Source organism: Alligator mississippiensis, chromosome 2 (genome assembly GCF_030867095.1).
Source record: "Alligator mississippiensis isolate rAllMis1 chromosome 2, rAllMis1, whole genome shotgun sequence".
NCBI lineage: Eukaryota > Metazoa > Chordata > Crocodylia > Alligatoridae > Alligator > Alligator mississippiensis.
Window position 1 is genome coordinate 160,913,200 of NC_081825.1, and position 26,629 is coordinate 160,939,828.

Here is a 26,629-nt window from a genome sequence, read left to right on the forward strand (position 1 = left end):
TAGGGCAGCCATTTTGAGGCTTATATAAACCAGGCAGTTGGGCTGCAGGAGGTCAGGCAGCAACAGTGTCTGGTTGTAGTGCTGCTGTGTATGATCTGGAGGTAAGGGGGAGTTGCAAGGGGTTGGCAGGAGGTTCCTGGTCCTGAGCATGACCTGAAACTGCACCCTGCCAGGAGTGGGTGGTCTGGTGGGGCTCTCAGTGGCGCGAGAGCCCCCAGGAAATACCAGGCCAGTTATCACCCTGGTGAAAGGTGAGTCGGGGCGCCTTAACCCCTAGCTCCCACCACCACTGGGTGGGTAACCCTGACAGTGTTATGAGGGGCCTAGAGGGCCAGTGTTTGTGAGGGGCCCAGAGAGGGCAGATCCTGAGAGTGGCAGTGATGTGGGCGTGGTGCTGCGGTTGCTCCTAGGAGGAAGGGAGTAGCGGCACGGTGAGGCCCAGTGATAGAGTGAGTGGCTAGAGAGACCCAGCCCGAAGGGGAGAGTACCCTCGACTGGCCCATGCTGGGGCCAGGACCAAGTGGGTCAAAAGGGCCGGGGGCCCACCGTGAGGGACGCCCAAGAGCCGGGGGCCTGGGGTCCCGACTGGCCTTGAGGTGGGCCAGGGCAAGAGGCCGAAGGTTCCAGGGGGAACCACACCCGAGAGGGGAAGATAGCTTCGGGGGGGTGAGGTAGCCCAGTTGACGGCGGATTGGCCGCCTGAGTAGCAAAGATCATAGTGGGGTCTTGCATGGAAGATTCTGGGGCCCAGTGTGGGGCTGGTGAGGTAGAACACCATGATGCCATCTGCGAGGTTTGGGCTGCGGTATTAGGGGAGGTCGGAGCCACAGAGCGCCCCTTGGCATCGGGGCAGTATGAAGGGCAGCCTCCCGCTTAATTAACAACTTAATTGAACTAGTTATCATCAAAGGTGTGGCGGGCGAGATATGTGGGCGGTTGCCCAGAGACAGGGGGCGGGCCGTGGAGATCGGCCCGAGGAGGCCCTCCGTCACAGGCAGGCACACAGCCACACAGCTTACTACTACCCTTCTAAACCCCTAACTAATTTTCCAGAATCTCAGTTGCCATTTCCTTTTTTTTTTTTTTTTTTTTTTGAAAGAGTCTTTTTTTCAAACCTTTCTTAGAGTTCATAGCCCTGAAGTTCTCAACCAGATGTCAGAAAGATTGTCTAGCTCTCTTGAACTACAATAGGAAAGATTGCCAATCTCTTTATCAACCCATCTGAATTTAAGCAATAAGGGATACCAAATCTATAATAAATAGTGCCAGCTGCATGAGGTAATGAAACTCAAAGTAAAGAATGCAGCAGAGATTCCCTCCGCTGCTTCACACGTGGACACCTGTCTTCTACCTCTAATACAATTCAGCAACAAATCCAATCCCTCATGTATATAATTTCTTCCTTTCAAAATATGCCACTGTCTCTGCCAACTGCGTGGTATTCCCCTTGGAAGACGAGTCTAATGCAGCCTCTCATTTACACTCTGCCTCAGAGCAAATGCTAAGATAAAAAAATCTGTAAAGCAGTCATGAGAAAAATGAATAATATCTTAAGTGTTCTGCTGCCTTCATGTATGTGATAACTGTTATTCTACACTTTTAGCATGCTGCCTCTGCTGATGAAGTAAATTCAGGATCAGCCTTCCCCAATAACTCTTGGGGAACAATAGAAAAGATACCTAATGAATATCAATTTCAAGCCACAACCTGAACTTAAGTTCAACCACAGACTAATAGAACAGAAAAATGTGAATGAATCACCTTTTACAAGAACAAGTGGGACTTACTTTCTCTCCAGGCATAGTCCACATCCCCGGACAGTCTGCCATATTCAAGGTAAAACATACTCCCAGAACTATATAGCCAGTCTACCCATTCTCCTGAAATGTATTTTATTTCAAAATCTTTTTTTATAAAATTAATGACACAATATTCACATGAGAGAAATTTCCCAAGTTCGTCTCCAGTCTGACAAGAAACCATGCCTGTGAACTAGGATGAAGGGTAAACAAAACAGCTTCATACTGGGAGACACCACTGGATAATTAGCTTTGCATTTACTGGTCACTTAAACAACTGCTGCATATAATTTAACTGATGAAAACTGAAGGTCTTATCCCTAGGAAAGTAAAATTCATTGAAACATTTGAAAACTGCTATTAAAACACATTTCACTTCAAGTTCATGGTGCAGAATGTCATGGAAACACACACAGAGTACTTTTGGGTCAGGTCAGCAGAAGCTTTTATTCAAAAGAAACTACAGCTGTAGGGGGAGTTCCAAAGTGACATGGATTTCCCAAGCACTTGGAAGGGGTCCCCCCCAAGAGCAAAATCAGGAGGCTTATATACTTTTTAACAGTCGCTTACAACTCACGTGATCATATAGTGAAATTAGCATGAAAAACGGCTATAATATTACTTCATTATTTCTTTGCTGTAATCAGGATGGGAATTATGGGGGAGGTAGGGTTAGTTCACAAACCTCCTTCTTGCACCTGGAAATCTACTTTGTACATACTTTTTTTTTCTACCTTCAAGGCCGCGGTGAGCGAAGCAGTTGCAGAAGAGTTACAAAGAACAAACACTTGCCCTTATCTGTTCTACTGTACAGAGCCAGCAATTCTACACAAAGCGGTTATGTCATCTTATAACTAAAATAATCAAAGTTTAAGGCATATATTTTTTCTGATTCCACAAGAATTTAGCATGTGCTATGGACAATCATGTTGCAGTCCACTATGTGTTTTGATGTCATTAAAACAATTTCAATCTGATAATTAATACTGGTTATATAATTTTATATATATAGTTATTCTTAACTATATATATAAAATCAATTCTTAACTATATATCAACTTAACTATTTTATATATATATATATATATATATATATAAAAACACATCTCAATTAATTTGTCTATAAAGGTGCATATTAGGGCTGTGCGAAGCTTCGGGTGCTGATTCGATTTGGAGGAGATTCGGCCTGATTCAGTGGCCAAATCTCTGAATCCGAATCAAATCAGGGGACCAATTTAAAAGTCTGAATCAAGTCAAAGCTCTCCGAATCTTTGGAAAAGATTTGGAGAGCTTAGATGGTTCAGGCAGTCCCCAGTGGCTGCAGCAGGGAGCTGCAGCCAACTCTGAGCTGGTAAGTACTAGGGGTGGTGGTGGGGGGCTGGTGGAGGGGACCATGGGGGGACCCCTGCCAGCCCCCCCAGCTCCCCCATTCCCCCATCCCCCACTGACCCCCACCTGCTGCCCTGCCCATGGCTGCCCCACCAGCCCAGCTCCTGGCCCTTTAAAGAAAAGCCCCGGTGCCCACTGGATGCTGCCAGGCAGGGGGTTGATCTCCAGTGCCCCATGCTGCATGGGGGGCTCTGCCACGAGCCCCCTGATCCCCCCCCTCGCTCCCCCATGGGTGCCCCACCTAGGCCAGCTCTGAGCCTTTAAGAGAAAATAAAAAGGAGAAAAGCCCCAGGATTCACTGCTCCTGCAGAGGCCTTAGGGCTTTGGAGGCTCATGCAGAGCCCTCCACATGGTGTGGGGCAGTGGGGAGCAGCAGGGATTGCCCCCTGCTGGCAGGAGCAGTGAGTCTGAGTGGGGGTTGGGTTTTTTTCTTTCTTAAAGGGCTGGAGCTGGCCCAGTTGGGGGCACTTGTGGGGGTGCTGGGGGAGTGAGTGGGGGTTGAGGGGCTCATGCAGAGCCTCCCACACAGCGTGGTGCAGTGGGGATCACCCCCTGCCCAGCAGCACATGGTGAGCCTGGGCGGGGGGGTCCCAAAGAGCTAGGAGCTGGGGCAGGTGGGGCAGCCATTGCTGGGCTGGGAGAGCAGGCAGGGGATGGGCCTGGCCTGGCTGATTCAGAGATTCAGCAGCAGCTGAATCTCCGAATCAGGTTCGGCCATGTTGAATTGGGACAGTGATTTGAATTACCGAATCGAATCACTATCCCCCAAATTGGCCAAGTCTGAATCTGAAACAAATACTAGCCACTTCGCACAGGCCTAGTGCATATCTTCCCTACCTGTTTTTTTTACTGTCTTCAGACTAAAGTGGCTAGCTACCTCTCTCTATTCTTACATCAAAAGGTCAACAGCCTTGAGTTCTTCTATAAAATACGATAGAAGCCAATTCATCAGGATAAGTAACTGGGAATCATTTATACAAATCTTCAGAACAGAAGAACATGAGAAGTGGCATACTGGGTCAGACCAATGGTCCATCTAGCCCAGAATCCTGTCCTTGACAGTGGCAGAAATGGATGCTTCGTAGGGAGAGCACTGAACTAAATATCTCTAGAGTGCCTGATCCCCTATTGAATACTCTCCCAGAATCGACTATGTATTGGGTTAGAGATGCCAGAGGAAACATGTCCCACCATTCTGTTCAACAGCCATTAATAAAGCTATAATCCATTAATTCATCCTGTCACTTTTTGAACATGGCTATGCTATTTCTGTCCTCTACCTCCTGTGGCAATGAATTTCACAAGTTAACTATTTGTTATATAAAAAATTACTTTCTCTTGTTAGTTTTAAATCTGTTACCTACTAATTTCAGCAGGTGGCCCCTAATTCTAGTATTCTGGGACTTGGTGAACAACTGTTCCCTGTTCATACCTCCCCTCAGCCGTCTCCTTTCCAAACAGGAGATTCCTAGCCCTTTGTCTTTCCTGGTATGACAATGGCTTCAAGTCCCTGATCATTCGGTCTCAAACCAAAATGATCTCCTCTCACCCCTTCTGTTCCCAGCCCTCCCCCTTCACTGTATCACCTTCTGTGCTCTTGATAGTGTTTGGGCATCAGGAAGTTTGAGAGACAGGGTTTACATTTTTTTTTCATTAAACCCACATCAGACAGCTTCTGGTGTATCCAAATATGAAGTGGCAACCACAAATTTAGTGACATTACCACTATTAGCAAATACAGCTTTTGTGAGAAACAAGTCTGATTTCTTCAGAGAAGTCAAAACAGGGAATACTTGTCACTTCTATATAACAGGTCAAGTTTTGTTTAAGGCTACTATTATTGCTACAGCTCTCACTATAGTAGTACTACTGTACCAAAACACTACTGCTGTATTACTGTTGTAATAGGAGTACAGTAAACTCTCTGGAAACAAGCTGGCATGCTCTGTTAACTGGCATGCTGGCTTGTAAGGAAAAGTGAAACTGGAAGTGCCCAACTCGGCACTTCCGGTTTCTCTGAGCCCCCATGGCCTGGGGCAGAGCAGCCTGTGCTGCTGAACCCCCATGGCCTGGGGGCGTAACAGGCTGCGTGGGGCTGTGCGGGGCCTGCCTCCCTGTCCTGTGGGGCCCGCAGGGCCCACGGGAGGGACAGCGATGCCACAGGAGGGGCGGGAGGGACGCGGCAGAATAAGTGGCAGCCAGGACTGCTCAATTAACCAGCATATTTTGTTATCCGGCATCCCCATTCCCGGGGGATGCTAGATAACAGAACTTTTACTGTAGTTTAAATCTGCTTTGGAAAGTTGACAATAGAAATAGTTATTTACAAAAATTGTATCTAGAATTATTTATGTAAAATATTCCTTTTGTGACAGTTGGAAAATGGAAAAATGCTATTTTTCCCTGCAGTTAACAGTTCTTACTCGTCTCCCTTTTACCCCCATTGCCACTCTGAAAGGAAAAGTTGATCTGAAGAAGTCACCAGCTGGGGTTTTGCAGAGCTGGAGTTAGAATTTGAGTGTACAGTTAAAAATATTTGTTAATAATGATTCATATGCTTATTACTCCCTCTCCTTTGAATTTCAGTCAGTTCAAAAAAAAAAAAAAAGGAATGAACTCACTAAAGTTCTTACTCCTCTAAAATCACTAAAATCAGTAGTTCAGATGCAAGGGCCAGAACATTCCAATTAAAGTTTTGATTAAAACTAGAAATTAAAATTTTAAAAAATGCCTCATTTCCCTTTTCTGAGCAGCTTCCCTTTCAGCATGATGATTGCAGCTCATTAAGGAAAGCCTTTTTTTAAAAACAAGCAAGCAAGCAAGCAAGCAAGCAACATAGCATATTCTAGAAAGCTAGAATTGATCAGAATGAGATTCTGTCATCAGTTAACAGTTTGCTGGACTAAACTACTAAGCCAGAAATCGCACTCTCCTACACTGGCAGAGGTAACTTACAATTAGTTAAAATATGTAAAGGTCAAGGGGAGGAATTTTTCAAAGGCACAAGGAGAATTAAGTGCCTGTCTCCTATTAATGAACAAATAAGCTTTAGATTTGATATAGATATTGCATACAGAACAATCTTGATAATGGAAAAAAACAGTTTTGTTTTGAAAGTGCAACATTGTAGATGGTTAGGCTGGACTGAAGAGAGGCAGAGTGTCCTACCATGTGTTCTGGCTGCCAGTAGAAGGAATCCCTCTCTCCTAGTGTACAGGAGTGAAAGCCATAGCCATTCTGGGTGCTAGCCAGCTAGAGTGCAATCTTATGATTAGACCAGTGATTCTCAACCAGAGTTGCTGATATGCTGTGAGAGCATAGATTCATAGATAGATTTCATAGATTTCTGGAGTCGGAAGGGACCTGGTAGTTCATTGAGTCCGACCACCTGCTCCAGGCAGGAAAGAGTGCTGGGGTTAAGTAACACCAGCCAGATGCCTGTCTAATCTCCTCTTGAACACCTCCAGGGTAGGGGAAAGCACCACCTCCCTTGGAAGCCCATTCCATATTTTGGTAACCCTTACCACAAAGAATTTCTTCCTTAAATCCAATCTAAATCTGTTCTCCTTCAGTTTGTGGCCATTATTCCTGGTAACCCCGAGGGGTGCCCTGGTAAACAGTGTCCCCTATTTCCTGCTGACCTCCCTGATGAGTTTGTAGGCAGCCACAAGATCACCTCTCAGCCTTCTTTTGCGGAGGCTGAAGAGATTCAGATCCCTCAGTCTGTCTTCATAGGGTCTTACCTGCAGGCCTTCAACCTTACGAGTAGCCCTCCTCTGAACCCTCTCAAGGTTATCCACATCCCCACCCTTACTTTTGTTCTGTACCAAGCTCCATACCTGTTCTAGGCTGAGGCACTGAGCATGGCTCCAGCTCAGCCTCTTCCTCTACCCAGCAGCTGTAAGGCTGTGTGCTGCTGCTATGGGGCCAGGCTGGGGCCTTGCTTGGTACCATGGGCTGCAGCAGGCATGAAGGCTGCTGGTGTGGAGCAAGGGGAAGTAGGGGAAGAAGAGAGGCAGTGTGAAGGGGCATGGAGAGAAAGACTACAAGGAGATGGCGGGGTGGGGGGAGAGGGGAGTTACAGGGAGAGATAGCAACTGCGGCTACAGCCCTGACCCCTGGTAGGGGCTGTAGCCTGAGCCACGGTAGTTGCCTGACTTTGTACTCAGTTCTAAGATGAGGGACTCCCCCCATTTGGGGGAAATCCTCATCTTAGAATCAAGTAAGTACGGTACTTATATACCAACTTGGGTCAGTGCTTTAAGCCCAGGATCCACTTTAATAGAATGAAACATGATCAATTTGCTGTGAGGTCACAGGCTAAAATCTCACAATTTCCACTAAAGGGTAGATACATTTCTCCATGGTTAGCTGGGAAGAAAAATCGTCTTATTGTAGGGGTATGTCTGCACTGTGGCTGCTACAGGGCAAATGTGGGGACAGTAATATAAATGAAGTATTGTGCAGTGGGGGTACTCATGGGTGCCTACCACCCAGGCTAACACTGCAGTAAAAAAAGTATCCTCAGTTTGAATACTGAACTTAAAGCCCATCCAGAAAAAGAATAAGAGCATTTCCTATAAAATGTGACTACACATAGTGAGGGGCCAAATTCTGAACTCACATTGGTGTAAATCTAGAGCTGACTCCCCTGTGTTCTGTAAAGGGAAGTGTATATAGCAGCATGACAGAGAAGATTTTTTGCCTTACTATTCATTATCATCCTTTCTGAAATAGTAAACATTCCAAACCTCCTCATTTTTAAAGCCATTGGTATGCTAACAATTCAAATAAAGAATAAACAAGCAACAGTAATAGCAGCTGTGCCTGTCCTCAGCAAAACTTGGGTATTACTAGCTATCTGAGGAACAAGATCATACTTGTGAAAGACTCTCACATTAGCTTTGTACTTTGTATACATTTGCTCTACACACTGAAGTTTCCTTACACAACTGGCTGGCATGAAAACCTGCCCACTTACAAAACATGCTTGCTCCTTCTCCAGCAGTAGCAGCAGCTGCGTGTGTCCATATAGGTCAGGGGCAGGCAATTATTTCGGGTGGAGGGCCGCATGACAGGCAGCCAGGGGCAGATAAATATTAATTTTCTAAACTTTCTGGGGGCTCTGCAGGCTGGATAGAATGGCCTGGTGGGCCGCATCTGGCCCGCAGGCCACATTATGCCCACCCCTGATATAGGTTTTAAGGCCAGCTGAGTGAAAGTGCACAGCACCCCCAGACAAGACCTGACTTTTTATTACCATTCTTTTGCTTTTGTTCTTTCTATCAACAGCTAGAGAGAAAGAAGGTCACATAGGTGCTAGGGAAGAAAATGTTAGATGTGACTCGGCAGATTAAGGAGGAGTACTGCTATGCCTGCCCAAACAGTATCCAGATACAAACTTCCTTAAAAATTCAGAAGCAATTGAATCTGAGATTTGGGTCACACTTTTGCCCATTTACTAAGATCCTAAGGTAATCGCTATTCAATCTCCTTCCTCCTGAAATATGGTGGTGGCTTGATATAGGACCAAGGGAGTAGCTGTGACAGCTGTAGATAGGTATCCAACAGATCTGTTGGATCCAGTGGGTATCCAACTTAGAATTCCTTACTAACTTCCAAACCTTTATGCAGTTTCTGTGCTAACTGTGACTTTGGGAAAGAAGGAGGAAAGAGAAGAAGTATTTTGCATGTTGCCAGATGCCTATTGCCCAAAGACATATATAGTGAATCACTAAGGGAACAGAAATCTGTCTGTAAATGATTAGTTAAACAATTAAGGTAGTGCACATGCCTAGAGGACTTGAAGGAGTGGTTATAGAGCATACAAGCTTGCATGCCCTTTTTAACCAGGGATGAAAAAAAGATGAGATAAATCTAAATTCCAGCCAGTGACCCTGTGTCTGTTTCAGAAAGTAAAGAAGGGCTGACAGAAATACTTGTCCCTGGGACAAAACAGATGCAAAGCCTGGTTCTGTAAGTGGAGACTGACAGACGTATAACCGACGAGTTTTGTAGTTTGAGCAAAACCTGCCAGAAACTTTGGAGAGTGGAGAGGCGGGGGATGGTAGTGGTGAGAAAAAAAATCACTCTTGCCAGCCTCAGGGATTCTAAAAACCCTACTTGCTATTGCCACCTTGCAGCTACTGCCATAGCAATGACTTCTCAGGGAGCTGCCATTCCAGTGCCCCCTTTTAAACAGCACCTGGTTTGCACACCTTGAGTTACGCTATGCAGGACAACCCACCCATCTGCACAGACTTACTCGATCTTAGGGCACACATATACACCATTGTGAAACATCAAAGCTGACAGATAAGCAGTTATAAGCCTAAGGCAAGAGTCTGTGCAATTTTCATTTTGATTAGCCAACGTACTCTAATCTTAATTAGCTATACTTTTCAGAGTGATTAATCCGTCTGTGTTTTTTACTTAATAGAGGAAAATATTAAACAAGATAAATATTAAAAGTTTGGTCCAGAAAAGCAATTAGCCAGTTGTGTCACTTTTCTACTTGGCTTCATGTTCCAATTGCTAAGTAACCTGTCTTGTTTTAAGGCAGCTTTTGGTTAGTTTAGCACAGGGGTTGGCAAAATGCAGCCCACCAGGCCATTCTATCCAGCCCATGGGGCCCCTAAAAAATTTAGAAAATGAATATTTATCTGCCCCTGGCTGCCTGTCATGCGGCCCTCAATGGCTTGCCAAAACTCAGTAAGCGGCCCTCTGCCTGAAATAATTGCCCGCCCCTGGATTAGCAGGTCTCAAGAGTTTCCCAAAAGAAGACGTTTTGGTACTCAAAACCTAATCACACCTGCAGGTTGATAAGTGGCTAGAGTACAAAGGACACTAGACCAGGAATCAGGTTAAAAATGCAGACGAATTGAGAGATTCCACTGAGATTGGTAACAACCAGCCCAGGGCCCATAACAGATGATCTCAGAAAGACCAGAAAAGAGAGAAAGGTTGCAGATAATCACATAACCCTGAGAGCTTTCTCTTGAAAATGGAGCAGTCCAATAGGAGTAGTGAGAACAAATAGTGTAATTGATTTTAAAATGAAACCCAATAAATTTACTGATTGCTTCCAATAGCTGGGGACTAGACCTGATTGCCTAGGAAGTACTACTTTCCAGTAGTAAGTCCTAAAGCCAAGTACCTCCCCAGTAATTTGTCACTGCCTAGGGTCTCCAGTATGCAAACTAAACTTTAAGTGTGTTACCTGAGGAAAGAAATGATATTTTTTGCTTAACATTGGGTGCTGAGACAGCAGAGACCTGTACAGGTCAGTGTGCGTTAAAGAATGCTACTGTGAAGTACTCCCTTCCCATTTACACCCAATTCACACATGCCAGCTCCCCATAAAAAGAAGGATTTTTCAAACAAATCTACATATATACCTAATTTCGTCAAAAGCTGTGCTTTGCTAGAAGCAACGTTTGGTAGACATCTCTCTTGATTTACAAGACAAAACATGAATCCATGTATTCTTAGAAAGTCAAAATAGTTCTAGGCTACATAGAATGTTCTGTGCTTATTTAACTTCTCAGAAAACTGTTTTTAAAACCTCCTACTTCATATTGATAAGCAGTTGCTATAATATAGGAATTCAAAATATAACAAAGACACTCTTGAGCAATAAGGCCAAGATGTAAAGTCTTTCTTCTGCTTCAGACTACTTTCCCTCCCCACCACTCTCTCTATCACCTCAGTCCACTGGAGCAGCCAGCAAATCCAGCTAGGAGAATGCCCACATAATGTTTGCTCTGCTATCTTGGTTGTTAAACCCACTCAGCCTTAATGGCTTTCAAAATTATCTGTGTTGCAACTGTCTCTCTCCCGCCTGTGAGGGAACAGAAACTGTGTGATCCCTTCAGATTATGGCTGTTGAACTGGTGCCCTGCAGGCTGCATAATTTTCCTATTTTGATAAAACAAAATCATACTTTTAATCGAGGCTGCAGCAGCAACAAAAATGTTAACAAAAGTAGATAGTTGAAACTATACAGCTGATAGTTGATACTGTACAGCTGTAACAATTCATCAGCCCACTCACTTAACAGAAACCATCTCCCACGATGGCCTGCAAAAACACTTTGGACATTCATTCATGCGGTAAAAACTGGACTGGTGTTCTTCTCTCACTCAGGGTTAAACAATGCACCTGTCTGTGTCGTGAAAGATGCAGGGAATTTTTCAAGGCAACAGATTACGAGCAAAATCATAATACCACAGCAAGAACATGACAAACTTGTGCTAACTGGAAATGCCATGGGTGCTACATCTGCCAACCAGGCTATGCCAAGCTTTCAGGCTTATCCATCCAAAGGAAAAAGTCCTTCATGGCCTGGTTCATGTGAGTAGCTGAAACAATTTGCCACTTTTTATGACAAAGAACAAAGGAACTCAAGTTGTGAAGTTTGAAACCAGATCTCAGATGGATTGACCTCACAGCAATTCATGTTTGGGACTATGGGGCAGTGAAATCCCATTAAATAATATTAAAATAGAGCACTATGTTTTCATGCCAAGCTTCTCTGCAATTATCAGCAGTATTCTGCAACAGCCTTTATATGGAGCAATAAATAACCTATTGATCTATATTACATGGCTCAGAATCTTATACAAACTCCATAAGGCATTTTGAGAGACATACCACAGAATAAACATAAGTTTATTACAGATAACATAGGTTTATTACAGATTGCAGGCAACCTTATTCACCTGCAGTAAATTGGTACAAAGAGCTAAAAAATGTAATAGAGAAACGTTACATTGTTTCAGAAATTAGTATTTTTTTCTTCAGTCACTAAGTAGGACTACTGTTTTTGAAATTGAGACAGACATCTCATGCATAATTTCAATTGTATTGTATTTCCTTTGATTTCAAACTGAAAAATCTCTCTCCATTTCCAGACCATAGGAGAGAAGAACTTGCAGAACTCTCCAAAAGGACAAGAAATTGGACCGATTCTTCAATTACAAAGGTAAAAGAAGATTGTAGTTCATTATATCAGCTCTTTGCTCTCAACTAGATACTGAAAAACAGCTTGCAGCTCCAAGTCCACCCGGGAGATCATCTGTGCAGCACATTCCTCTGAAATGAGGAAGTGCAATAAGGACACAAAATGAAGGGGACAATCACTGAATAAGTAAGACAGAGCACTGAAAGGATCTGGGGTTTATTTCTAAAACATAGTATTCTACAACTTCATTTGACTATTCTGTATCTCCATGTTAATATTTGCAAGACATTAGGAATTGGTTTGTGTGCTGTACTGAACACAAGGTCAGATTTAACTTTATAGCCAAAGCCAGTAACCTGTTCTAGTTAATCATTCAATGCATTACACTTTGCACTACTGTGTCTTTCTTCCAAGTCCCACAACACACTTACAAATGCAAAAATCTGTCAAGTGCAGCATCATTTGCATTTCTTCAACAGAAATGGGAACAAGGGTCACTTAGGTTTGGACAGAAGTAACAATGGACATATTTACAAACATTTGGACATGTTGCATAGAGGAAATGTTTCAGCCAGGGGACACATGTTCCTGGCTAGAACATTTCAAAATGCTGCAGCCTCCTCTAGTGCCAAGCAGGTGGTGCTACAGCAAGCTACAATGATCTGCACCTTAGCAATTCATTTCCTGTCCCATCACAGGGATGTAAGGTTGAGGGGAGAGGAGAGGAGAACCAAGTGGAGTGGTAAGGGGCTGGGGAGGAGGGGCACAAGTGTCCCAGCCCCAGGCCTGCTTCTACCACTGGGAGTCTGACACAGTGGCCCCAATCCCTTCTACCTCTCCTCTCACCCTCTCAGCCAAGCAGAGAGGTAGAGGAGACTGAAGCTGAAGGGCCCAGGTCAACTGTAGAGCATATTAAGTGTACTTAGTTGTTGTGTGTGCATTTTCTACCATTTACTGCTCTATCCCATGGACTCTCTAAAAATTATTAGCAGAGAAGACCGAGCGGAGATTTGAAAAGTCTTTGAATACTGAAGTGGTGGTTACAAAGAGGATGATGACAGACTATTCTGTGTGCCTGTAAGAGAAAGCAAAAGAAGTAATGGTTTAAAATTGAAGCAGAGGAAATTTAGGTTGTATATTAAGAGGAACTTTCTTACTATGAAGGTGGTTAAGCACAGGAGCTGGCTACATAAAGGTTGTAGAATATCTCTGGTCATTATTTAGATCAGATTAGAGGAACACTTGCTGGGGATGTTTAACTCCTGGACATCCTGCCTTGAGCAGAGGGTTGGGTTAGATGACCTCCTGAGGTTTCTTCCAGCCCTACTTTCCTATGATTTGAATTGTTGGGATGGTTCCTGCTCTTAGTAAAGATAACGGCAAAACTCCCATTGGCTTCTGAGGGAGGAAGGCCAGACACTTTTTCCAGTCACCTCTAACTGGAGCTTGACACATTCTTTTATACATTACCTTCTACTTAGGAAGATACTTGGAAAAAACAACTTGAAACCCGTCCTCCATCTGCGACTGACCATGATGTCCATCTCTCTTCTTTAAACCATCCCTCTTCTCCAATCCACTCCATGTATTACAGGCCAGGAATCAATTCCTGTGCTCCCCATGTCCCAGGTTACCTGGATCAGGAAATAAAAGTAAGATACAAGCTATAAGCAGATTGCTTCGCTGTTACACATGTTCATTGTCCTGGATTGGGTGCTGGTAGGCTTTTAGTGCTTGCAAGTTGTATCTACCAGGCTTGTTTAATTTTTTTCAAGGGTTATTGTGGGAGAACCTGGAAACCTTTTCCAGCCTCACAGGGGCGAGTACTAGTGAGGGAGAAGAGCAGAAAGGCTAAAGTATAATCCAGTGCTATAGACTAGTTTATGCTTCAATATACTATGGTGCTTCCCAAGGGTGGGGCAATATCAGGCACTGCTGGTTGCTTTAATCCTCTCCCTCCTTACAATGCAACACACCTGTTCTTACCCAAGCTCCAGCTCCCTGCATCTGCTGCAGTGCTATGTATGTGGTATGTTGAGATGTCAATCCAGGCTAAGTAAAAGATTTTTCATTTTTATTTTGGGTCATTTGCACAATTGTTATACATTATGCTCAAATTATCACAAAGCTGGGACTCATGAAACATGCAAAAATGTAAACAGAGCTATAAACCTGACGAGCTACTTGAGCCCCTTTCTTAATCACAATTGTACTATACATCTTCCAGATTTTGGAAAAACTCTGTAACATTTTACAGACGGACTCCCTTGCAGAGATCCACGCATGGCTGTCAAATGCAAGTCTAAGAGGTAAAATGGGGATATTTTAAAATTATGGACCATTTTCTGCATTTCATTTCATAGCTGTTGCAATATCTTTGTGTTCCCAAAGAACTGAGCTAAAGGGGTACATCTACTTTGTGTTAGGAAGCACTGCCATGAAAACATGCCCACTAACTATCCTCTACTCCCCTCACTGAAATGTCACATAGCTCCTTTTTTATGTAGATCCAAAGCTTGCCTAGTGTTGCCCTAAGTACTCCACGTGCAGAGTGGAAGCCAATGAACAGGGAGTGTTTTCAAGGTGCTGCTGCCTCTTGCTGTCCAGCACTCTGTAGACATGCCCAGCAGGACTGACCAAACTGAAGTGAGGGGCAGAATCCAGCCACATGCAATTGGGCTGTGTTGATCAGAGTATCAGTATGTCTATGCCCTTCTGCCAGTGACCCTGTGGCATTACCCTTTTCAAGGGGTCTCTCTCTTTTAGGATAAAACATCTTTCTCTAGAATGACAGCAGTGGAAACTGATCCTTAAAAATAAAATCCTCAAGGCCCTCTTTGCTTGAATTAAAATCCCAGGGAAAGTTATGTTATACTGGGCTAGTGCTGATTTTCCAAGGCCCATGACACATATTACATTTATCATGCAATTAACTGGTTAATTGCCCAATACATTTAGACATGCTACATATGAAAAGTACCAACCAGCCATAAAGATGGCTAACTAGCAGTAAAGATGTTGCTTGAAAAATGTAGAACATTTTTGTAGTTGGTTCCTATCAAGCTTTAATTTGATGTCACACATAGGTTGATAGTGTTTGGCTAAAACCTCCAGCGCCCCAGGGTAGACTGTTCCCTCTCTCCACCCCACCTCCCCTCCATGAAAAAGGACTTTCTGTAAATCATGCTGATCTCTGTTGTCCTAGGGTGCCTCAGGAGATGCCCGCCCATCCACTCTTTCCCCAAATAGCCTTTAAAGCTGCTTCTTAAAGGATTCATTAGAACCTCTTCCTATGAGAAGCAGAGTATAAACAGACACTCAGCATGATATGCTTTACTTACACAAAACTGTAATCTGATAGAGGCGAGGGAGTTGGTTTGGAAAATTGATGGTGGATGCGTCTACATGAGATGCTTTACTATGCAATAGCATAATATACTACACAGTAAGCATATGCATCTACATGTGCACACACTTACTGCGCAGTAAGCCTCACTAATCATGAGTAAATTTGGTACCTGCAAATGCAATTAGCAAATTTACTTGAGATTACTTACTGCACAGTAGCGCTCATGTAGATGCCTGACTGGGAGCCTGGAGCAGGATCCGCCACTGGAGCCTGGGCAGGGACTGTGACCCCCTTCCCCGGGAGCAGGGAGATCCAAGCCCTCTGCTCTGATATGGTGAACGGGGGCTGGAAGATTCTTATCTCCCAACGGTGCTTCGCCATACCAGTTGGGGAATGAGGGAACGGGAGATCCTTATTGCCCAGATCCAGCTCTATGACTACAGATCATGGGCTGGGATATAAGGATCTCCTAGTACTGGCCCAGCAGTCACAGAGCTGGCACTGGGAGATAAGGATCTCTCAGCCCCTGCTTCCTAATCACAATATCAGAGTGCCAGATGAGGATATCCCAGTACTGGCCCCATGACTGTGGAGCTGGTGCTAGGAGATAAGGGTCTGCCAGCATCAGCCCTGCAGTTGCAGAGCTGGCACTGGGAGATAAGGATCTCCCAGCACCAGCCCCACAACCACAGTGCTGGCGCTGGGAGTTCCCTGCTGGTGGGGTCTGGGGCCCTGCTCAGCTCCACAATCATGGAGATGGGTGGGGAACAGGTTGGGGAGCCTGTTTCCTGCTCAGCTCTGTGATCAATAATGGAGCTGGGCAGGGAACAGGCACTCCAGCCCCGGTGCTGCAATCACAAAGTGAGGGCTGGGAACTGTCCTGGTCATGGGCAGGTCCCAGTCCCATGCCCTGATCGAGTGATTGAGGCTTGGGAAAAGCTGTAGGTTTGGAGTAGGTGCTAGCTGCCCCACCAGCAGATCAGGACAGGGGGCTGGACCTTCCCCTTCCCTGCAACTTTTTCCAAGTCCCTTGCCCCGAATTGGGGAGCTGGGGCCAGGAGCTCCCTGATGCCAGGGCAGGGGGACATTGTCTCCACCCCGGAAGCAGGCAGCCCTGCTGGGGGTAGGGTGCAATGTCCCAGCTCTGGCCAGGATACAGTTGTCTCCTGGCCCAGTTCTCCTTTCCAGCCCCTGGGCTAGTACCCAGGGGAGCCTAGAGGTGCCCCTGGTGGCAGCATGGGCCCACTGCAGGGTCCCAGGAAGCGGGAGCAGTTTGCTGCCCAACAAATCTGCTCCTGCTTCCCTGCACATGTAGACCCCTGCTTGGGAGCATTTACTCGCAAGTAATTTACTCGTGAGTTAACTGCTCCCGTATCAAATGTACATGTAGACACACCCAGTGGAAAGCAAGGAAAACACATACACAAGAGCATCTTATAAGATGAGGTTGTGCCCTGCTTCTTCTCCCTCTCTCCCCAACCCTTTGTAGGGGTCTCCCCTGCTGTGTGTAAGGGTTATGGGGGTAGATCCTTCACCCAGGGGATGCTTAGAGTTTCCTTCTCATTAGCAGCACTGCTGAAGGTGTGGGAGGGAGGGTGACAGCCTCTGTGAGCAGCTCTCCATCTTTCTGCTAGCAAAGTGCCAGAACAGGGCACTTTTACCCACTCTGGATAGCTTGCCCTGTTAACGTAAAGCATGAAACATGGCATGACTGTTTCCATGAACCATTATCTGTTATTTGATGGAAATAATGTTTGCTAAGGGGCCCAAATGCTGAAAGCATTTATTCTTTGAGCTTGGCCTCAACCATCTACTTCTAGCATGTCATTATGCCAGAATGAATGATGATATTGTCATGTGCTCTTGCCTATTTACACATACAACCACACAACAGAGATAGCTGCAACACTAAATAGGCACCCCTGTGAAGAACTGATTTCATTGTTCATTTAGGAATTTAGATTCATAGATTCACAGATTGTAAGGCCAGAAGGGACCTCAGAAGATCATTGGGTCCTGCCCCCTGCACCAAGCAGGAAAGATAACTGGGGGTCAGGTAACCCCAGCAAGGTGACCGTCTAGTCTCCTCTTGAAGATTTCCAGGGTAGGTGATTGCACCACCTCTGGAGGGAGCTTACTCCACAGTCTGGACACCCTGACTGTGAAGCAGCTTTTCCTAATGTTGAGCCTGAATAGATCTTCCAGGAGTTTGTGGCCTTTACTCCTGGTTTTCCCCTCAGATGCCCTGCTGAATAGTTGCTCAATGAGCCCTTGATGCACTCCCCTAATGTAGTGGTAAGCTGCCACCAGGTCCCCTCTCAGCCTTCTTTTCCTCAGGCTGAAGAGGTCCCACATCCCTCAGCCTTTCTTTATATGGCTTGGCTTTTCAGACTCTGATCGTACGGGTGGCTCTTCTTCGGACTCTCTAAAGCTTGTCCACGTCCTTGTTAAAGTGTGGTGCCCAGAATTGAATGCAGTACTCCAGCTGCAGTCTCACCAATGCTGAGTACCGTAGAGCGGAAGAATCACCTCCTTGGCTTTGATGGAGATGCATCGATTGATGAATGCCAGAGTATTATTTGCCCTACTGGCTACAGCATCGCACTGCCGGCTCATATTCATACTGTGGTCTATTACAACCCCCAGGTCCCTTTCATTCATGGTGCTACACAGTTTGGTGCCACCAAGCCTGTAGGTGTATTGGGAGTTGCTCATCCTAAGGTGGAGCACTTGACATTTCTCAATGTTGAAGTTCATCAGGTTTCGATCTGCCCAACTTGCTAGCCTGTTTAGGTCCGCCTGTAACTGTAGCGTATCTTTAAGCGTGACCATGCTTTCCCATAACTTGGTGTCATCTGCGAACTTAGCCAGTAACCTCTTCACCCCCACATCCAAATAGTTAATAAAGATATTGAAAAGTACTGGCTCAAGCACCAACTCCTGTGGGACACCGCTGCCCACTTCTCACCAGGATGACACAGATCCATTCACTACGACTCTCTGGGTCCTATCCTGCAGCCAGTTTCTCACTCACCTGTCTTGGAGTTAAGCCCACAATCCTCCATTTTTTTCACAAGGACATTGTGGGATACTAGCCTTTTGGAAGTCTAGGTATATAATGTGAACCTACTCTCTCATGTCCAGGGGGCGAGTTACCTTGTTATACAAGGAGATGAGGTTGGTAAGGCAAGACCTGCTCACGACGAAGCCATGCTGGCTGTCATTCAGAATCTTACCTTCTGCAAGCTTATTGCAGATAGACTCCTTGATGAACTTTTCTAGGATTTTCCCTAGGATGGAAGTTAGGTTGATTGGCCTATAGTTACCCAGGTCCTCCCTCCTGCCCTTCTCGTGGATGGGCACAACATTGGCCCTCTTCTAGTCCTCAGGGACTTCTCCAGAGTGCCACAAGTTGTGGAAGAATTTTGCCAGGGGTTCTGCAATGACTTTGCTCAGCTCCTTCAGCACTCTCTGATGAAGATCATCTGGTCCTGCTGATTTGTATATGTCTAATTTTATTTATTGGTCATACACCAATTCTACAACAATAGTAGGAAAGCAATTATTCCTACTTTGCTCATCCTCTACTCTACCTGGCGTGGTTTTCCCATTGGTCTGGTGAAAGACTGAAGTGAAGTAGTCATTCAGGAGTTCAGCTTTCTCTTGGGGACCGGTAACCAGCTCTCCTGAGTTGTTGAGCAATGACCCCACACTCCCATTTGTTTTCCTTCTGTTTCCTATCTACCTAAAGAAGGATTTTTTGTTGTCCTTGATTCCTGTTGCTAATCTAAGTTCAGTCGCCTCTTTAGCCCATCTTATCTGTTCCTTGCAAATACAGGCTGTCGTAGAATCATCCTCCTTGGGGCCCGCCCTGAGCTTCCATTGTTTATAAGCCTTTTTATTCTTTCTTAAGAAGACCGTGATTTCCCTGTTTAGCCAAGAGGGCTTCCCAGCCCTTCTTTTACATTTTCTCCACATGGGAGTGGATTTCCTTTGTGTTTCAAAGGATCATGTCCTTAAGGAACAATCACCCTTTGAGCACACCTTTCGCCGTCAGTCCCTGGATCCGCAGCTCTTGCCCTTCTAGTGACCTAAGCTTGTTAAAATTTGTATTTTTGAAGTCTAAGACTTCAATCCTGCTATCTGATTTGTCTGCCTCTTGTTGGACAGTGAACATGATGGTTTCATGGTTGCTATCGCCCAGACTTCCCTCTATATTTAAGTTGGTCACCAGGTCGTCTTCTTTGGTCAGGAAAGGAGACCTGTAAGCTGTCCACCTGTAAGCTGTCCTTTTCTCCCGCTTTGCTGTGGTTGCTATCTAAAGTTGGGCCAGAACCAGATGTGCAGCTCCAAACTTCACACACTATCCAAAACTCTGGGAAAGTTCAGTGCTTAAACTAGATCAGAGCTTTACATTTTCTCATATTTCAACCATTTTAGCAGAGCTCAATCTGTCATCTTAATCTGCCTTTGGCGAGGCTGTGCTGTAGATAGAATGGGACACAAGGAGGTTATGTGGCTCCTTCAAGCTTGCCAGGATATTAGTTTTTCTTAGTTAGAACCTCACTCTTGATTGGATTTGTAGCTTTGAAAAAGCTGGAGCAGAATAACTGCGAACAAAATAATAAGTGACCACAATCAATCAAACATATTAGGTACACCCATGCTCTCACTATGAACATTAAGATTAGGATGGCCACTGATGCATCCTCAGAATACAGAACATCCCCTTGGTGAGAGGCAAGATCGCTGCCTCCATGGCCAATCAACAGCAAGGGTTGGGGCCACTGGGCCCCTTGGCCAATCAGCAACAAGGGGCAGGGCACCTTCCTCCCTGGCTGGCTGGCACAGAATCCTGCTTCTCCTAGCTGTGTACCTCTAGGCACAACCAATAAAATTGCAAGGACAAATAATTGATTTGTATTTCCATCAATGAACTGAAAAACAGAGCTTTCTGCAGTCTGTTCCTCATGCAGAAATGGACAGGGGACAAGGGGTTTAAAAACACGATGGTTCAGTATAAAACAGGACCAATGACCACCCTAATTAAGATATATGCCATTAATATCAAATGGCGGACTGACTGCATTCATAACCTGGCCATCCCAAGCATGTGCCAATATCCTACAACACAGAATTTGTATTTAGTGCATGCTTTATCTATTGACCATTATCATCATTGATTGCTTCACTTCATGCAAATAAAAGCACTACATGAATGGACAGGCCCTTGCAAGCCTACTGATGGAGAAACTTATAAAAAAAAGAAGAAAGTTTAATTAGCCTCACTACAGATTAATTTACATTTCCAGGTCTTCTTGAAGGACAAAATTGAGATGCATAGTACCTCCAGATAAACTAATACCACTCTATAAATGACAGTATCTTCCTGGTCCTTCCTCATTTTAAAAAAATTAATCAACCTCAATATTATATAAAATCATCTTTTCGTTAATTAAAATAAATCTACTGGTCATCCAAAAATAAAACATATTTACGGAAATCTCAACTGCAATTAGATATTTTCTCATTGAGTTCTTTTATACAGTTTTGGGGGGGGGGGAAACTGTGAAAGGCTTCACTGAATTCAGTTTTTTAAAGTAACATATTTCAAATGTCCTGCCTTGCCCCTACCCACCTTTGATGTTTCAGAGAAGGAGGTTGTTTCAAATTTGGTTCGCTCAGAAATGACTGGCAGAGACTTGCTGAGCTACCAGCAACATGCACTAAATACAGATGCAGAGGAAAACTTGACTTTCCCTGACACACTGAAAGCTCCTGCTATCAACCGGACAGAACCAAGGGAAGGAGTTAGCCAACTCAGGTAAAATTTGCTTCTTTGGGTTTAGCTTATTTCTATGTGTAGCAACAAAGGTCAACTGCTCAAGTTCATTTGTAATGAGAAACTACATTTTGAAAGTGCAGCATTCTTTTTTGGAGAGGTTGGGGCATTAGATGCTTAAGTAAGGTTTGTGAACTTGAACTGGAAATTTTATTAGAACAACATGGCTCTCTTTCTCCTAAATTTGGGCACTTCGTCTAACCACAGCAGAAATCTTGCTAACAGCTGCCACTGCAGCAATTCCATGTTTCTAAACTAGGGTGACCGCACCTCCAGATTCTCAAAATGGGACAATCTGAAAAGTATTGAGGGGAGAGGAGAGGGAGGGGGCAAGACATGACACATGACAGGGGATTGTATACTCTTCATACACTTAGATGAGCACACAAGACAGTGGGGGAGGGACAGTAGAGCTTTGGGATACTGGAAGACATCACATCCTCCTACCTAAAGAGGGCCACTGAATTAAGTGGTGGTATTTTGAAGTTTTCCAACTGGGAAGTTTCTGAGAACAGAACAAAGAACATTCATTTGAATAAACCAGTAAGATGCAGGGGCAAGTGTCTAAAAGAGACCATCCTGGCTAACTTAGGACTTACAGGCATCCTATTCTAATGCCAACTAAAAACAAAAGCCATAGTCCTGTAAAGACATGTGTGTTTAACTTTTCCAAATGACATCTGTCTAGTAGTGACTTCAGCTAGGTTACAAGTGCATAAACATTGGCCTAAAAATGTAAATAAAAAAATAGAACATGAGATAATCCTAACATTTTGAGAAGTCCCAAAAGTAATAGAGTTTTAATTTATTTTTATTCTGTGCAAACTAAGGTGGGAAAAAACAGAAGTAGAGAGTTTTTAATGGGTTATCAGGCAGCTCTGGAAAACATATTTGAAACTGTACTTCTTTCTTTTACTCCATAACAAGACTAAAGTGATTCATTGTATTGAACAAGGTAACTGGACCATTCTTTTTCTAGATCATGAAAATCACATTTCCCCCAAAAGTCCACAGGAACAAATAACACATGGAGGAAGAGACAGACTTGTTACTACTACACATCTTCAGTCATCAATAGATTTTATACATCTTTTGCTGCAAGAGTGCCATAGATCTAGAAAATAGCTGTTTGTATTCTACAATTATCATTCTTTAAAATAATACACTAACTCAGGCCATTTTTTTGGAGACATGAAATTCACATGAAGTGAGAAGAAGTTAGAAAACCATAAGAATCCAGAAAAACTCAATAAATGTTCCAGGTTTAGATGATAAAAGAGTCAGTTTTGTGATCACCTAGAGTTTGCATTGGAAATGTTGCTAACTATAAATGATTCCACTCCTTGGTTCAAATGCAGATACAACTAGCACAGGCACCAAAAACTAGTTAACTGTTGTGTATAATGAGTATACAGTATACCTAGATGGTGTGGTTTTATGGATTTACAAGCTCTCCCTTTTCTATTCAGGCCTTCAAGTAAAGCATCAGAAGCGAGCAGAGGAATGGAACAAGGTATGTGATGAAAATTCCAAATTCTAAGACACTGCGCAGGTAGGAGGGGCCTAATTCATTTCATGCAGTAGTGCAGAAGCATTACACTTTGAAGGGTCTGCATAAAACCCTTGGAATTTGTTGGTCATTTAGGCAGACAAGGTTCCTTGGGTGAATCTGATATCTTTTATTAGACCAACCCAAATAGTTGGAGAATAGTTATTAAGCAAGCTTTCGGGTTCAAAAACCCTTTGTCAGGCTAAGAAAGCTTCAGCAGTTGGTGTGTGCTCTTCCTGGACGGAATGAAAAGTAAAGAAGCCAGAGGCTGGGCTGGGGAGTCAGTTGCCAGGCAGATTGGTCATTTAGGGCATTTTTACATGTGCTCCAGGGGTGGTGGTAGGGGAGGTGCTTTAATTAGAGAGGCTCCAAGAGCCACTCTAATTAAGGTGCCAGCAGCATCTAGTGTATCAGTGTCCCTGTGCTTCAAAATGGCAGTGAGGGTGCTTTTAAGCTCATAGAACAAGCTTTAGTGAAAGCGCCCCATCACCATTTTGAAGTGTGGGGACACCGATACACAAGATGCATAGGCTGCTGGAGCGTGCTAATTAGCACACTGTAGCAGACTCGATTAGTTGCATGTCTACAGGCACCTTTACTATTTATTTCCATATCAGCATCAACACAATGCAATAGAAATGTAAGAAAATACCAATGTGCCTTCTTAAATGGTGGAGCCTAGAACAGCACACAATACTCTAGCGGAGGCATAATCAATCTGAGTAGTGATATTATCACATCCTGTGTCTTACGTACTATACTCCTAATGCAGCCCCAAATGGAGTTTGCTGCTTTTTGTTTTGTTTTGTTTGGGGGGGGCTGTTTTGTTTTTTTTACACTGCCTCACGTTGCTCTCACTGAATTTGTGATGTACCAAAAGTTCCCCAGGTCCTTCTCACCAACACTACTGCCAAGCCAATTACCTCCCATTCTGTTTGTGCATTTGTTTTTTCTTCCTTGTGTGCGGCACCTTATATTTCTCTGTTGAATTTCATTATATTGTCTAATGCCCAAATCGCTAATCTGTTAAAATACTTCTGAAGTCTAATCCTGTCCTCCAAAGCATTACAACCCCTCCCAGCCTTGTCATTTGTAGCCTTAATGAGGAGGGCTCTTTATTCCTGCATCCAAATCACATGGTGAACACTAGACCCAGAACACACCCCTGTGGATCCCCATTTGAAACCTCTTACCATTCTGACATTGATCCATTTATAGCTCTTCTCTGCTTGCAGTTATTCAGTCAGTTACCTAGTAACTACCTAATAGGTCATTTCTCAAGTTTACCTATAAGAATGCTACACAGCACTATAGCAAGAGTCTTTCTAATGTTGAAGTATACTAATTCCACTGCATTCTCTTCATCCCCGTCAAAGAATGAATCAAAGCATGATACATTATTAACAAATTTATGATGGCTACTAGTGATCATCAGGGATCTGGGTTTTCCATTTTTCATGGAAAAATGAAGATTTTCCCCTTTGAAGTAGGAAAGTGTGGGTTTCCTGTTTTGCAACCAGCTCTCTGCAGGCTGGCAGAGGTTCAGCCTGCAAGAGCTACTTGCAAAAGGGCAGGAAACCCTAAGCCCTGTCCAGAGGGGGTGGGGGCAAGGCCTGAGAATCTGAGTCAGCCAGGATTAGCTTAGACTCGCTTTCCCTCCTGTGGCCCTTAGGATAAGTAGGGCTTTTGGGGGCTGGACCCTGCCAGTGGGGGGTGGCTGGGAGGGGAGGGGGGGCTGTGGGTCAGGTGAGAGTCATGCTGCCAGGGGAGCTGACAGGATAGGTGGAGAGTAGAGAAGGGCATGGGTTGTGTGGGTGGCAATCACCTTGTCCTGCGCTGTGGGCCAAGGCTGGGGCAGGTGCAGACTGCCTTGTCCCACTGTGGCTTATCTCAGTTGGGCTTGGGCTGGGACTGGGAGCATTGCCCAGCTGGGGCAGTCATGGCAGCACCTCAGTGCAGGAGGGAGGGAGGAAGCAGACACTGCGTCCCTGCCTGCCAGGCCAGGTACCCTTGGGGCAGGGTTGGGGGCTGAGGCTGAGGACAGTGTCCAGCTGGGGCAGTGCCTGGGGTGGAGGCAAGGGCATGAGGGGGGCAAGCATTGCCCACCTGCTATGCTGGTGTCTACTACCCTGCTGCTCACCACATTGCCACACCACATCCTGCTGGCCTGCCTTTGCGGCAGCTGCTGGGAGCTCTGCTGGAGGTGGCAGCAGGGTCTGTGTGTGTGTGTGTGATGGACTGGGGGAGGCAGCAGGGGAGGGACACTACGGGTAGAAGTGTCCTCCAGAACCAGGCCTGGAGGCCCCTGGCCTGCTAAAGCAGCCTGTGCAGGGGGAGACTCCTGCCTAGCTCAGAAGGGAATGGGCTTATCCAGCCTTGTTCCTGAGCCCCAGTCAAGGTTTTCACTGGAGGGCATGTGGATCAGTAGGGCCTGGGCATAGGTGCAAGGAGCAGAACAGGAGGGGCTGGCACTGTTCAGAGCCACAAAGCAGCAGGAAGGACAGCCACAACTGGATGTGTGGCCTGGTGCAGCGGGGGAGAGAACTGCTGCTGGGAGGAAGCAAGTGTGGGGCAGGTAGGGCTGGGGGGCTGTGGGTTGGGAGAGAGGGGCAATGACATGGGCAGGGCACCGGCATATAAGTGCTGCTCATTGCCATAAAGCAGCTGTGGGAATAGCCTCAGCTGGACTCGTGTCCTGGTGAGCGAAGTGGGCAGGGGGAGTTCTGATTTTCTGATAAAAAAAACCAAAATCAAACATTAAAATATATAGGTATTTAGAATGTATTTTATTATAAAGATCGAGGCACTGGTAGGCTTCCAACTTGCTTTAAAATTGTAAATACATCAATAAGACATTACGTTCATTTGATACCTATATATAGAGTGGCCTTTCATTTTAATCATGGAAAAATGCAGATTTTGGGGGGTTTAATCAGAGAATTTTGGGTTTTTAAAGAGAGAAACTGGGGTCCCTGGTGATCACCCCCTCCTTCCAGGGGAGGTGGTGTCCAGTCTACAATTTCCTAAGTCCTCTATTTCACCATTTTTACAGATGGGCACTGGGTTAACTTTTCTCCGGTCCTCTGAGATTATTATTTAATAATAAATGCATGAATAATTGATTAATTAATGACCTTGAGATATGGGTGAGAGTCTATAAATGGGATGTGAAAGTAAATGAGGGACATTTTGTAGTACAACCATTTTCTATTGTGACTGTGTTATCAGGTCATATTTGCTTAATGGATAGAGACTGCATGCTGCTTTATTTTCAGAACAATCCCAAGAACCCATGTGCAATACCAAACATACAATGAAAACAAAGCCCAAACTTAACAACACATACAGCTTTCATGTTCAAAATCTCTTTCAGAAAGGGATGAAGAGGGCCATCTGTTCACGAGGCAGAGAAATACAAGCCCCGTCTCTGAAAGTTTACGTCCAAGGAAGCCTGCCAACAGGCCAAGAACTGAAATGAGCCGCAGTCCTGCCGCAGCACTTCAGAGGCCCCACCTACGCTACACCAGGACACCGCTTAGTCAGAGAGGCTCTCTCTCCAGAGAAGAAATCCCCCATCAAAGCCACTGAAACAGTGCAATCACTCTCATCCATTTATAACACCATACACACTATTGGCAGTGATAGCATTTGAAAATACTTAGTCTGGCAGCTACCTTTTTAAAAATAAACTTGTATTCATTATATTTAGTCCCTGTTTATTTCATCAAATATTAGCAGA

General features: G+C 44.7%; 2 protein-coding genes across 4 annotated transcripts in view; one reads left to right on the forward strand and one right to left on the reverse strand.

Annotated features, from left to right (window-relative positions):
* C2H4orf17 (chromosome 2 C4orf17 homolog) lies at positions 1–26,594 on the forward strand. 3 transcript variants are annotated; one of them, XM_019488066.2, is made up of 9 exons: positions 15–101; positions 1,604–1,836; positions 11,334–11,540; positions 12,101–12,171; positions 13,632–13,802; positions 14,378–14,459; positions 21,152–21,323; positions 22,811–22,854; positions 26,264–26,594. In XM_019488066.2, exons 2-9 carry the CDS (start codon positions 1,683–1,685, stop codon positions 26,476–26,478), a joined length of 1,116 nt encoding a protein of 371 aa, XP_019343611.1. In that variant the 5' UTR covers positions 15–101; positions 1,604–1,682; the 3' UTR covers positions 26,479–26,594. The 3 variants fall into 3 exon arrangements, with proteins under 3 accessions (XP_019343613.1, XP_019343611.1, XP_059578323.1); XM_019488068.2 differs by lacking the exon at positions 13,632–13,802 and having other exon boundaries at positions 1–101; XM_059722340.1 differs by lacking the exon at positions 11,334–11,540 and having other exon boundaries at positions 18–101.
* The window catches only part of TRMT10A (tRNA methyltransferase 10A), a 44,965-nt gene continuing 30,176 nt past the window's right edge, over positions 11,841–26,629 (reverse strand). Inside the window, exons 8-9 of the transcript XR_009459944.1 lie at positions 13,621–13,784; positions 11,841–13,225 (exon numbers count right to left, since the gene is read on the reverse strand). The gene's annotated coding sequence lies outside the window, so the exon portion shown is untranslated. The remainder of the gene's footprint in view (positions 13,226–13,620; positions 13,785–26,629) is intronic.